The following is a 12,228-nucleotide window of genomic DNA, read 5'->3' as shown; positions in this document are numbered from 1 at the left end:
GCTTGATGGATTAAAATAGTGGATAAATACGACGAACACTTATATTACCCTTATCCAATGTCCTGTATTAAAAGTGGAGCGGTGGTGTCGTGTGGTGTGGTGTGGTGTGGTGTGGTTCAGTGGTATTGCAGTTTGGTGTGGATGGTGATGACGATGGATGAAGGGTGTGGGAGATTATTGGTGTGTGTGTTTTAGGTGGAGTTATAATATGGAAATAGTGATGAGAGTGGTGTTGTGGAGTGATGGATGGAGAGGGAGAGCAGTAGTGTGACGGTTGATGTGGTGGTGGTGGTGGTGCAGTGACGGTTACTGGTGGGAAATATTGCAGGTTCTTCATTGCAGTTGAGTATTTAGTTAGATTTCTTATTACTGTTACCGATTAGGATTTCATTTTAACGGATACTAAGATTTTTGGTGGTGTATGGCAGCACTTGTCCCTAGATTGCTAAACTGCATCGTGTACCGAGACAGACAGAGAGAGAGAGAGAGAGAGAGAGAGAGAGAGAGAGAGAGAGAGAGAGACAGACAGAATAATGCAGCGTGTGGCCAGTCATGCATATTTCCAGTGACATCGCTTCACTGCTCACTGAACGCGCTTCTTGTAATGCTCATCCAAGTATTTCGGCCACCAAGAACCCCGTGAATAAGCCCACACTGAGTGCCTCCATCCTGTCCCACTGCGGGGCCGACTCCTCCCACACTGAGCGAGCCAGTGTGAGTGCCACCATTGTTTGTTAATTTATCAATGAGGGAGTTTTTGATAAAACAGCTCGACTTCATGAAATCCATGGTGTGCGCGCGTGTATGTGGCGTCAAATGGATTAATAAAAACGAAAACTTACAAGTCTCTTATTTAATTTAATTATCGCAGTTTATAATTTATATTACATTTGATTTGAGAAGGAACAAGCGTGTGGCCGTGGAGACGCCTGCCCAGATCACTGGTAATTCCAGTAGTCCACCACGGGGCCGGCAAGCAGCTTGTCAGCCTCATTGACGATCCAGTTGTACCCGTATAACACGTTAGCGTACACGCCGGGGATGTTGGAGGTGCCGCAGCCAATGCCCCACGCCACAATGCCAACCTGCACGTACTGGGTCTTGGTCCTGTCCAGGCACACCAGAGGAGAACCTCCGTCGCCGCTGCAGGAGTCCTTACCAGCCTCTCCGCCAGCACAGAGGAAGGACGGGTCCAGAATAAATAACTTGGAGAGCCTGGTGGTGCGCAGCGCATCCTGACACTGGCCAGGAAGAACGTAAGGGAGTTCGATCTTCTTCAGCACATTTTGGAAGACTCCCTTCTTGCCGAACCTGTCCTTGCCCCAGCCAGTGACAAGGCAGTCGTGTTGGGGGTTGAGGATGGTGAGGTCATTGTCCAGACAGATGACGTCCACGTTCCTGCTGAGCTCAGCGGGAGTCTGGAGGTACAGCAGGGCGTAGTCGTTGTGCAGGTTGCCGGGGTTGAAGCCAGGGTGGATGACAACGCTGGCAATATCGCGGTCCTGGTGTTTGTATGGCTCGTACTCGTTCTGAGTGTCCCACTCGCCCAGACGGACGCGAAGGTCACCGGCGGCGTGGTTGTGGACGCAGTGAGCCGCCGTCAGGACGATGGACGGATGGATGAGCGAGCCGCCGCACAAGTACAGGTTGATCTCCTCGCTCGACACGACCTCCTTCTTCAGCACGGCGGTCATCCATGGGAATTCAGCCACCTGGGTCTCGTTGCCCTGTGAGGAAGGGGAGACTGTCAGAGACTTGACACTCGTGCGCCAGACTGGGTAAAGTGTAGTACTGATTAAAGTGTCATGAATCACATCATACAACACTAGTGAAACCCAAACCGCCTCTTACGCACCTCGAATCCTTGGATCCTGACATCGATGCCATTGTAGTTCCTTGTGCCGCAAGTGGAGACGAAGGGCGGGATCGGCGTGGGCGTGACGGGGCCTGTTGGGTTGGTGCAGCAGACGTCCAGGAAGTTGGCACACTCGGATCCAGTTCTGGAATGAAGGGATTTGGGATAAGAAGGACGGGCGAGGATATGCGATCTCTGAGGAGCATGATCAGTTTGACATTGTAACTTATAAACATGCTTAGTAAAGACTGAAGGAGGAAAACGCATTACGATTATCGCGGAGGTTTAAACAAAAATTTTCACTGGATATAATAAAGAAAGTAACTCACCTGATGTCGATGATGCCAGTGCCGTCAGTGATCACCGTGTCATCGCTACACAGGTAGTAAGGCACGCACACGCCGGCACCGGCGCGGCAGACTTGGTAGTCACCATTGGCCTGGCGGCGCTCCCTTGGTCCAGCGGCGGCCACGGCCAGGAGGGCGGCAAGGACTGCCAGGTGTCGCATCTGTAACACACCCACCTCATGATGACACACCGTAAAGCTGAATGCTACCTAAACCCTCCATACCCGCCTATCCTGCCTTAACCCACCACTCGTCAGGACACTCTTCCCGTCACCACACACTGCCGCCCGCTCAAGCACTGCACTCACTGCCGCCACAGTGTTCACTATCATGACCACCACATCAACCTGAAGACAACTTGTGCGTTTGGTGCTTCACTACGTCAAACACCCAACACACTGCGAGAATCTGCGGGGCCACAGCGCAGCGCCGCCCTCACGTCAGCCTAACCTTTCATTCACGACTCAGGATAAACTTAATGAAAGTCTTCAGCGGAACAAAAAAAAAAAAAAAAAAAAATGGAAAATCAAACAGTATTGGGATCACTCTGCCTTGATTACCTGACCTTCACCTGTGCCACCTGAGAGCAAGTCGTGGTTACCTTCAAAGCAGGTAGAAAGCTGATGAGACGAGAACTGTATGCGGCACCTTCTGAACCTCTGCCGTCCAGCCAACTGCCGCCACTACCGGAGACGCGGCTATATATACAGGCCAGCCCTCACCCCCCAGCCCCCCGCGGACTTGCCAGGCATCTCCAGGTAATTAGCCTTGAAGCTGCCCTGGCCCCTCCAACCTGTTGTGGCTCTTTTTTTGTTTTGTTTTTTCCAGGTGAGTGTGTGGAGTTTCTTGAATGCATAGCGACAACAACAGGGTGGCGAAACACTCGGGATATTGGCTGCCCTGGCTACACTTATTCGTGGCTACGATTTGTTGTCTTATCTGGCAGTGTAGTCTCTCTCTCTCTCTCTCTCTCTCTCTCTCTCTCTCTCTCATATGTCGAGCTGTATCTAAAAAAAAGTTAATTCCCACATCGTAGAGAGAGAGAGAGAGAGAGAGAGAGAGAGAGAGAGAGGTGGGGACTTGTGTTTACAGAGAGAAAGAGAGAGATAAGTAAGAGATAAAAGTGTCCAGTGGTGAAGGTGGGTGAAGGCTGCACACACACACACACACACACAGAAAGAGAGAGAGAGCAGTGGGAGGGAGAGGGAGAGGGGCATGTGACGAAATTGGCAATGTAAAAATTTTCCTAGAGCTGTATCGTGAACCGGCTCGCTCTTTGTCACCACTAGAGGAGAGCACTGGTGGGGAGGGGGCTTGGGTGGCACTGGAGCGGGCTTAGGTGGTCCTGGGGCTGGAAATAACGGCGGCATGAGTGGGTGACAGAAAGAAAGGGAGGAAGGGAAGGTGGTAATAATATGTTGACTAGAGAGTAATGCATATTGAGTCACGTTTCAACATCAGTCGTGACAAATTGTACGTGAAGAGAATTGTTTTAGTTGTAATGAGGGTAGGTGTGCCAGAGAGAGAGAGAGAGAGAGAGAGAGAGAGAGAGAGAGAGAGAGAGAGAGCAAACCAAAGTAATAACTGAGGCAGTTTAACCTCTTCAATTCCGTGACGCGTTTCCATATTCATTCTGGTGACTATTTTGTGACATATACAGCTTCAGAAACTCATGTAGGGGATTAAAATAGTGAAGAGTGTGGCCATTAATCTTCTGACCTCCAGAAACCCTTACTAATGTCAATAAAATGAGGTAATGGTACACGAATCTTAAGGGAAAAAAATGTGTCCCAGTACTGAAGGGGTTAATATTCACAACGACACATCTTTCCATTGAACGTCCCGCCAGTACTGTCTCGTTCATGGCTTCGAGCTGATTCAGAGACACCCGTGAGAGAAAGCAGGCGGGGATCGAACCCTGAATCGAACCCTGGCAGAACACTCAAGGTTGATTCCGTTCTTCTAACGGATATTAATACAATTTTCTAATCTCGAGGGTCCTGAGCTGTCCCTGACCGAGCTGCTGTACTTTTCTGTCTAGACGCGACTTAGATCCGTATTCAGAAACGCGTTGCTCTCTCACCAAGACTATTTTCCAAGGCCACGGAGATGATTAGTGAGGCTTTCAAGAGTGTTTCTCCAGTTAATAACGTAGAAATCTTGTTACTCTGCCTCTAGAACCGTAAAAACACCTTAAAATCGCTCTTTTCTCTCCCTATAACTATTTTCTAAGGTCACAGAGATGATTAGTGAGGCTTTTAAGAGTTTCTCCAATTAATAATGTAGAAATCTTGTCACTATGCCTCTAAAACCATAAAAGCCCCTTTAAATCGCTCTTTTTTTCTCTCCATGACTATTTTTCAAGGTCACAGTGATGATTAGCGTGGTTTTTAATAGAGTTTCTCCAGTTAATAACGTAGAAGTCTTGTCACTCTGCCTGTAGAATCGTAGAAACATCTTAAGAATTCGTGTGGATTCAAATAAAGCGTTTTGAAGCAGTGGAGGTGAAGGCAGAAGTGTTTGAGATAACGAAACTCTGACTAATTTTCCGAGACACTTTTTTTCTCACACGGCGTAATGACTGACACGGTAAATCAGGTAGATGAAGTCTTTGATGTGTTTTGATAGGTTAAGTGGACAGTGATGTGATAAACTGGTGGTATGCAATGGTTAGTTTGGTAATGTGGTAGTTTGTCAATAGCTTCACCAATTCTTTTAGTTAGTGGTTCTCCATTTATAAGTGAGATGAGTGGAGGTCATCTAACCTTACCTAACTTAACTTTAACCAAACCAAACTTAACCCAGCTCAATCTAACCCAACCTAAGCAAACTTAACCTAACCTAACCAAACTTAACCCAACCTAATCTAACCCAACCTAACCTGACTTTAACCAAACCTAACTAAACCTAACTTAAGATAACCCAGGCTAACTTAGCACAGTGCAAATCAACCACAACATATCACAGGGGTATGGAAGTCCTTGGCTGGAGGAGACTTTAGCATTGCACTCAGCAGTAACAAACGATGACAATAACATTAACCCCTTCAGGAATGAGACGCATTTTTACCTTGACTTTTTGCGGGTCAAGACTACACGATTTTATTTGAAGTAGGGAGGGTGTATGGAGGTCACAAGATTAAAGGCCTGAGTCTTTATTATTTACTATTTCTGAAGCTGTATAAAATCGCCAAATAATAACCAGAATGTATATTAAAACGCGTCCTGCTACTGAAGAGATCAAAATGACGTCAATTCTCGAGCATTTTCACGTTACACAAATCAGGTTACGCTATTACCAATTTTAACCCCTTCAGTACCATGCCGTGTCTTCATATTGATCATGCTTACTATATGGCGATTTTACACAGCTTCAGAAACATATGTGGGGGGATTAAAATAGTAAAGACTTGCCATTAATCTTATAACCCTCACAGACGCTTCTGGACGCAAATAAAATCGTCTAACCACATTCAAAAGTCATGGTAAAAATGCGTCCCAATGCTTAAGTAGTTAAACAAGAGGGAATTACGTGCAACCATCTTCCATAATAGTTCTCCTCCATCCTCCCCCATCCTCCCATACTCTCCCGTACCCTATCCCTCCCTACCCTTACCTCTCTCTCCTTGGGAACACGCGCCACCGCAGATCACGTGAAGCAGTGTCCTCCCCTCGCTAAGGACACCGGACTTCCCAGCGGCTAATGTGTGTGTGTGTGTGTGTGTGTGTGTGTGTGTGTGTGTGTGTGTGTGTGTGTAGCAAAGGTAGTGAAGAAAGAGAAGGAAGGAGAATTTCTACAGGTGTTTAAATAGAAAGGTGAGGAAATATGGGGATGGATATGTTGCTTTCTCCTGTTGTGTCAGAGAGAGAGAGAGAGAGAGAGAGAGAGAGAGAGAGAGAGAGAGAGAGAGAGAGAGAGAGAGAGAGAGAGAGAGAGAGAGAGAGAGATAGAGGTAGGTGATTTCGTATTGTCTTTAAATGGATTCTAGAAAAGTGTGTCGATTACTCGTGTTTTTGTAGACTTACCTGTGTGTGTGTGTGTGTGTGTGTGTGTGTGTGTGTGTGTGTGTGTGTGTGTGTGTGTGTGTGTGTGTGTGTGTGTGTGTGCGTGTGTGTGTGTGCGTGTGTGCGTGTGTGTAGCCAATAGCTGATAAAATAGGATGTAATACGTAACCACAAGAGGAAACACGCGACTAGTAACACGCACATTCTCTCACTTTCCGTATCATTCATATTCCTCTCTCTCTCTCTCTCTCTCGCGTGATGTTGGGCTGGGAAGAGCGACAGATAAACGAGTGACTCCTCTCTCTTCTCACACCACAAAGAACAGGAAGGAAGAGATTCAGGAGGAGGAGGAGGAGGAGGAGGAGGAGGGAGGAGGAAGAACTCAGCTAATCATCACTTCAGTTTCTACGCCTCCACTGCAGAAAATGGTGAATGGATAGTAAAGGAAGAACAGGAGAAGGCACCCTCCCCACCAACACCCAACTGTCCTCCCACCCTCCCCTTTTTTATGTATGAGGGGAAAAATGTACTCCAACTCTTCCTTTATTAATTGTATGGGATGAAAAGGAAGAACAGGACAAGGCAACTTCCCCACCAACACCCACCTGACCACCCACGTAATGCCATCTCTCCTGCCACCATTCCGTTTTTCATGTAAGAGGGGTAAGCTGGGCAAGGTAACATGAAGTAGAATGCCTACTTACTTGCCAGTCCCCTTGCAGGTCTGAGAGAATTAGCCAAAAAGAAAAGGGGTAAATGTCTTGAAAACTCCCTCAAGTCAACCCATAGGAAGTTGGAAATACAGCACCAGGTGTTACAGCAGCGTTACAACATCATATTACGCACTTCCTTACTCTAGCCACGCCACAGCACACTCCTGAACACTCCGCCACGCTCCCCCATGCTCCTCCACGCCCCTTCCCCGCGCCAGTTCTTCGAAAAGGCGGTAGGGGTTGCGAAAAGCGGGCAGCCCACGATGTCGTCCAGCGAAGGTGACGCACAAAAGTCTCATCACCGACTGAGATGATGGCAAAAAGTAAAGAAAATGGACCAAAAACAAAAACAAGATTCCAGCGAACTTGTCTGACTAGTTAATGTGATGTTCAGAGGGCTGGTTTTTCTGTTACTTGAGGTAGAAGAGAGAGAGAGAGAGAGAGAGGGAGGGAGAGGCGTTTCCAGGTAATCTCAGGTAAGCGAGGGACTTCCAGAGAGTCGACATAAGGAAGGGGGAGCTTTTAATGTTCTTGTTCCTGGTTGCTGGTTGGGTGAATTAGGTTTGTGTACTTCCTCCTCTTCCTCTTCTTCCTCTCCTTCTCGTCTTCTTCTTCTCCTCCTCCTCCTCTTCTTTTCTCCCTCCTCCTCGTGGTCTCTTCCGGTGTAGTGTCTTCCTTCTCCTTGCAGTGAGGAAGGTGTTTAAAAAGTGTTGTTGTTGTTGTTGTTGTTGTTGTTGTTGTTGACTGGTGGTGATGGTGGTGGTGGTGTTTGTTGGTGTTGTTATTCGTTTATTTTCATTTTGTTGTTGTTGATATTGGTGATGACGTTCTTGTAGTTTGGTTGTCTCTGTTGTTGTAGTTTTTGTTGTTATTGTTGTTTGTTGTTGTTTGGTGTTATTTGTTATTCATTTATTTATTTATCTATTTTTTTTTGGTGATTTTCTTTGGTGTTGATATTGTTGTTGTTGTTGTTGTTGTTATTGTTGTTGTTGTTGTTGTTGTTGTTGTTGTTGCTTCGCCTTTCATGCTACTTTTAACCCCTTCAATACCATGACGCATTTCCACATTATTTCTACTTACTATTTGGTGATCTTATCTAGCTTCAGAAACTTACGTGGGAGATTAAAATAGTGAAGACAGTGGCCGCTAATCTTCTGACCTCCAAAGACCCTTCCTAAAGTCAATGAATACGGTCTGACGTTACACAAATCTCAAGATGAAAATGCGTCCCAGTATTGAAGTAATTAATTGGAATCTCTCATAAATCACGTAATAAAATCCATCCACACTGAGATCCTTTAGTTTCTGTCTGTATTGTATCTCTAAAACACCCACAAATATAGAATTCACACTCTTCACGCTTATCTCGGGCAGTGTGGTCAGTGTCTAGTGTATGGCGTGGCGCGGAGTCACGTGCGCATTAGTGACTCACAGTTGATTAGACCCCAAGCTGTGTCTGTGCCGGCGAGGACTTGCAAAGGCTCTCAGAAGTCGGTATTTTGTGGCTTAGACGACAAAATATTCTACCAAGAGTACATTCACCATTGCTGTCCATAATATTTACCCTCGTATTCAGAAACGCCTTCCTCTCTCACTACGACTAATTTGCAGGCCACAGAGACAACTAGCCTGGTTTTAAAGACAGTTTCTCCTTTCAATAAACTAGAAATCTTGCCAATCTATCACCAGAACCGTAAAAATGCTCTTAGAAACACGAGTACCTTGAACTAGAGCCTTTGGAAAGCAGTGATGGTGAGAGAGCAAAGCGTTTCAGTATACAGGCTTCAGTGCTGCATGCAACTTCACTCATCAAATTCATAGCAATACAATAAAGAGCTTCCAAACTTCATGCGGTCAATATTTGGTCACGGTAGAGAAGATAAGATATAATGGTCCAGGTTAATGAGTATATAGATGATTTATAACCCTGATAACGAGAACCACCCTTCCTTGTTATCTTCTAAACTCTGGGACACTCTGGAACTCCCTGCCTGCTTCTATGTGACCTGAAATAATCAAGAGAGTGGATTCAAGACATTTATCCCCACTTGTCTTGTCTTCTGGCTAACCCTTTTGAGCCTGTTGGGGACTGGCACCTCAGTTTATATCCCTGTAGTTTTATTTATCTTCATATTTTCTTTTTACATCCTTTCTTGTTTTTCTTTACACCATTTGAAGTTTGTTATCAATTATCTCCATTTGTGGTATCATGTTTGGCCTTGTTTATACAAATGAAGTGTTTGTTTACATCCTCGAAGTTTTTTCTTTTTTTTTTACAGATTTTTTTTTTTTGTTATATCCAATTTTGTGTCTTGTGTATATGCGAGAAGTTTGTTTTTTCTTTAGTTTTAGTTTCTGTTTACTTACTTTTGTTTGTGTTTACTCGATTCTGTTTGTGTTTACCTGTTTTGTTTGTGTTTACCTGTTTTTAGTGGTGTTTGCCTGTCATTGTTTGTGTTTACCGGCTTTTCATTATGTTTACCTGCAATTGTTCGTGTTTACCTGTCTGCGTTCGTGTTTACCTGTCTATGTTCGTGTTTACCTGTCATTGTTTATATTTACCTGCCATTGTTTATATTTACCTGTCTATGTTTTTGTTTACCTGCCCTTGTTTTTGTTTACTAGTGCCCCCGGTGAGTGACGCCTCCAGTGAACACATCTCTTGCCTCACTTCACTGAATCCTGCTGCTGTTTTATGCATTTGGGTTTTCCGAAGTCTCATTGTCTTCACTTGATTAACCAGTCCTTGTGCACGTGACGCATCGAAAACTGGTGTGTGGGGACCTGTTCTCGTGTGTGTGTGTGTGTGTGTGTGTGTGTGTGTGTGTGTGTGTGTGTGTGTGTGTGTAGTAAAGTATGAAGTAATAATTTGGAGTGGAGGAAAGAGAACAAAGAAAAGGAAAGAAGACAAAAGAGATGAGAGGAGAGAAGATAGAAGAGAAAACAGAGGAGAGAGAGAGAGAGAGAGAGAGAGAGAGAGAGAGAGAGAGAGAGAGAGAGAGAGAAAGAAAGAGCTACTCACCCTTCACCGGGATTCCCCGTTACAATTTTCCTCCTATTCAGAGTTGCCTTTCCATTATTTTCCTTTCAGGATTTACGTTCTTCCTTCTTCGTTTTTCTCCCTTCCTTCCTTCCTTCCTTCCTTCCTTCCTTCCTTCCTTCTTTCCTTTACCTATCGATTTATTGTACTTTTCCCACTTTTCCTTTACTTCTCAGTTTTTCTTCATATTTTGGATTATTTTTATAGTTTTCCCTTCTTCCACAATCCGTTTTCTTTACTTTTGCTCCTTCTTTGTGTTCCCTCGTGTTGGTTCTTGACAATGGCACGTGTTTCTCGCGAATGTTGTGTTTGTCTGCTCCTTTCACCCACACCAGAGAGAGAGAAAGAGAGAGATTGTTTTCAGATGTCTTCCTTGACCCTCTGAACTCCGTAACCTATCCTTGTATGTATCTACGTCTGTGTGTGTGTGTGTGTGTGTGTGTGTGTGTGTGTGTGTGTGTGTGTGTGTGTTCTGAGAATCTTTTCTAAGAATAACCAAGGTTCGCGATGATTTAAGATTCATCTCTCTCTCTCTCTCTCTCTCTCTCTCTCTCTGCACGTGTTATCTTATCACTAAAAGCTATACGAAAATGGAACATGGCAAAGGAGAGATGGAGAGAGAGAGAGTCTGTCGCTGGAAAAGATTAGTTGGAGGAGGTGCAGGAGGGGAAGAGATGGAACACACACACACACACACACACACACACACACACACACACACACACACACACACACACACAGGGAGGGACGAGAAAAATTGGATGGGATGGAGGGAGGAAGGGGGGTGTCTCGATAACCATCAGTACCACTACCATCACCACCAGTACAATACAACCACCACCACCACCACCACCACTATGATAATAACCAGGTGGGAAGCTCAATATAAAGTCCATTAAGCTTTTACCTTTTACGGGGCACCTTGTATTATCTTCTTACAAACGGAGAGTCTTTTCAAACTTGCATTATTTTGTTGGGGTGTGTGTGGCGGCCTCAACACCTCCCCCTAGCAACGCGACCAAGTGCACCCCGAGCTCGCCCACCTCCCCACAAACCCACCCACTACCCCACCTACCTACCTTCCCACCTCCCCACATGCCTACCTTCCTACCTTCCAACCTTCCCCACCCGCCCACCCCAGCTGAGACAGGTTCCAGGAAAAGGGGTTGTCGGGAGGTAAAGGGGGGTGTTTATGGGGGTCACTGGGGAAGGGAAAGATGAGGGGGGTGGGGATGAGAGATGTGTTGAAACTGCCGACTTGTGTTTCCTTTGTTGTGGTTGGTTTAGTTTCTGTTGTGGTTTTGTTGTTGTTGTATTTTTTTTTTTTTTTCTCGCTTTTCGGTTTTTCACGTCTTTTTTTTCTTTTGGTTACTTTTTTTCGATTTTTCTTTTAATTTTCTTAGAGTTTTGTTTTTCTCTCTTTTTTTTTATCTCCTCTGTTTCTTTGTCCTTTTTGTCAGGTGTGTGTGTGTGTGTGTGTGTGTGTGTGTGTGTGTGTGTGGTGATGATGGGTGATGATGATGACTGGTAATGATAATAATGATGACTGGTGATGATGATAATAATAATGATGATGATGACTAGTGGTGATGATGATGGTGATGATGGTAGCGGTGATAATGCAACACTTCTCCATCCCTCCAAATCACTTATCGTAACACAAACAAGTTCATAATCTTACCCTGCAGTTTTTTTCCTCTATTTGCTAATTTCTCAATCACAACTAGCACCGTTTTAATAAAGCTGTTTAATCTACCCACGCTAAAAGCAGGAACACGTTTATATTTAGCCACACTCTCACTCAGCCCTCACTCTCACTTGCACACCAATCACCACTCACCACTCAGAGGAACAAGACATGAAAATAAGTTGTAATTTGCTCACTTTCCTTTCAGCACCATGACGCGTTTCTGCTTACTATTTGTTGATTTTATACACTTTCAAAAATTAATAGTAAAGACTCTGTCCATTTGATATTTTGACCTCGATACACCTTTCGTAATGTCAATAAAATAGTGTAATCATACCTAAAATTCATGGTAGAAATGCGTCTTAGTACTGAAGGGGTTAAAACTATGAAATTAAGCTTTAGGCACGACTCAACGACTTCACGACTCCACGACTCCACGACTCCACGAATGCCCTTTGAGCCAGCACTCCTCAATCACTTTTTCTCTATTTAAAGTCTTGTATCTGAGGCGTCTTTTCAACACACTTCCCTGGTTGCAGCGCCTTGGCCTGACGTCATTGGCAAAAACTAGCATCTCAC

The 12,228-nt window shown here is 45.0% G+C and overlaps 1 protein-coding gene across 1 annotated transcript; it reads right to left on the bottom strand.

Moving 5' to 3' along the window:
* Positions 1-838: 838 nt before the first annotated feature.
* LOC123519369 (phenoloxidase-activating factor 2-like) lies at positions 839-2,950 on the bottom strand. Its single transcript, XM_045280645.1, has 4 exons — positions 2,804-2,950; positions 2,185-2,363; positions 1,856-2,000; positions 839-1,727 (listed from the first exon to the last, which is right to left on the bottom strand). Exons 2-4 carry the CDS (start codon positions 2,361-2,363, stop codon positions 939-941), a joined length of 1,113 nt encoding a protein of 370 aa, XP_045136580.1. The 5' UTR covers positions 2,804-2,950; the 3' UTR covers positions 839-938.
* Between the last annotated feature and the right edge of the window lie 9,278 nt (positions 2,951-12,228).

The sequence above is a fragment of the Portunus trituberculatus genome, chromosome 45 (genome assembly GCF_017591435.1).
Source record: "Portunus trituberculatus isolate SZX2019 chromosome 45, ASM1759143v1, whole genome shotgun sequence".
NCBI lineage: Eukaryota > Metazoa > Arthropoda > Malacostraca > Decapoda > Portunidae > Portunus > Portunus trituberculatus.
Note: the sequence above shows the minus strand (reverse complement) of the source record. Positions and strands in the feature narration are given on the sequence as shown.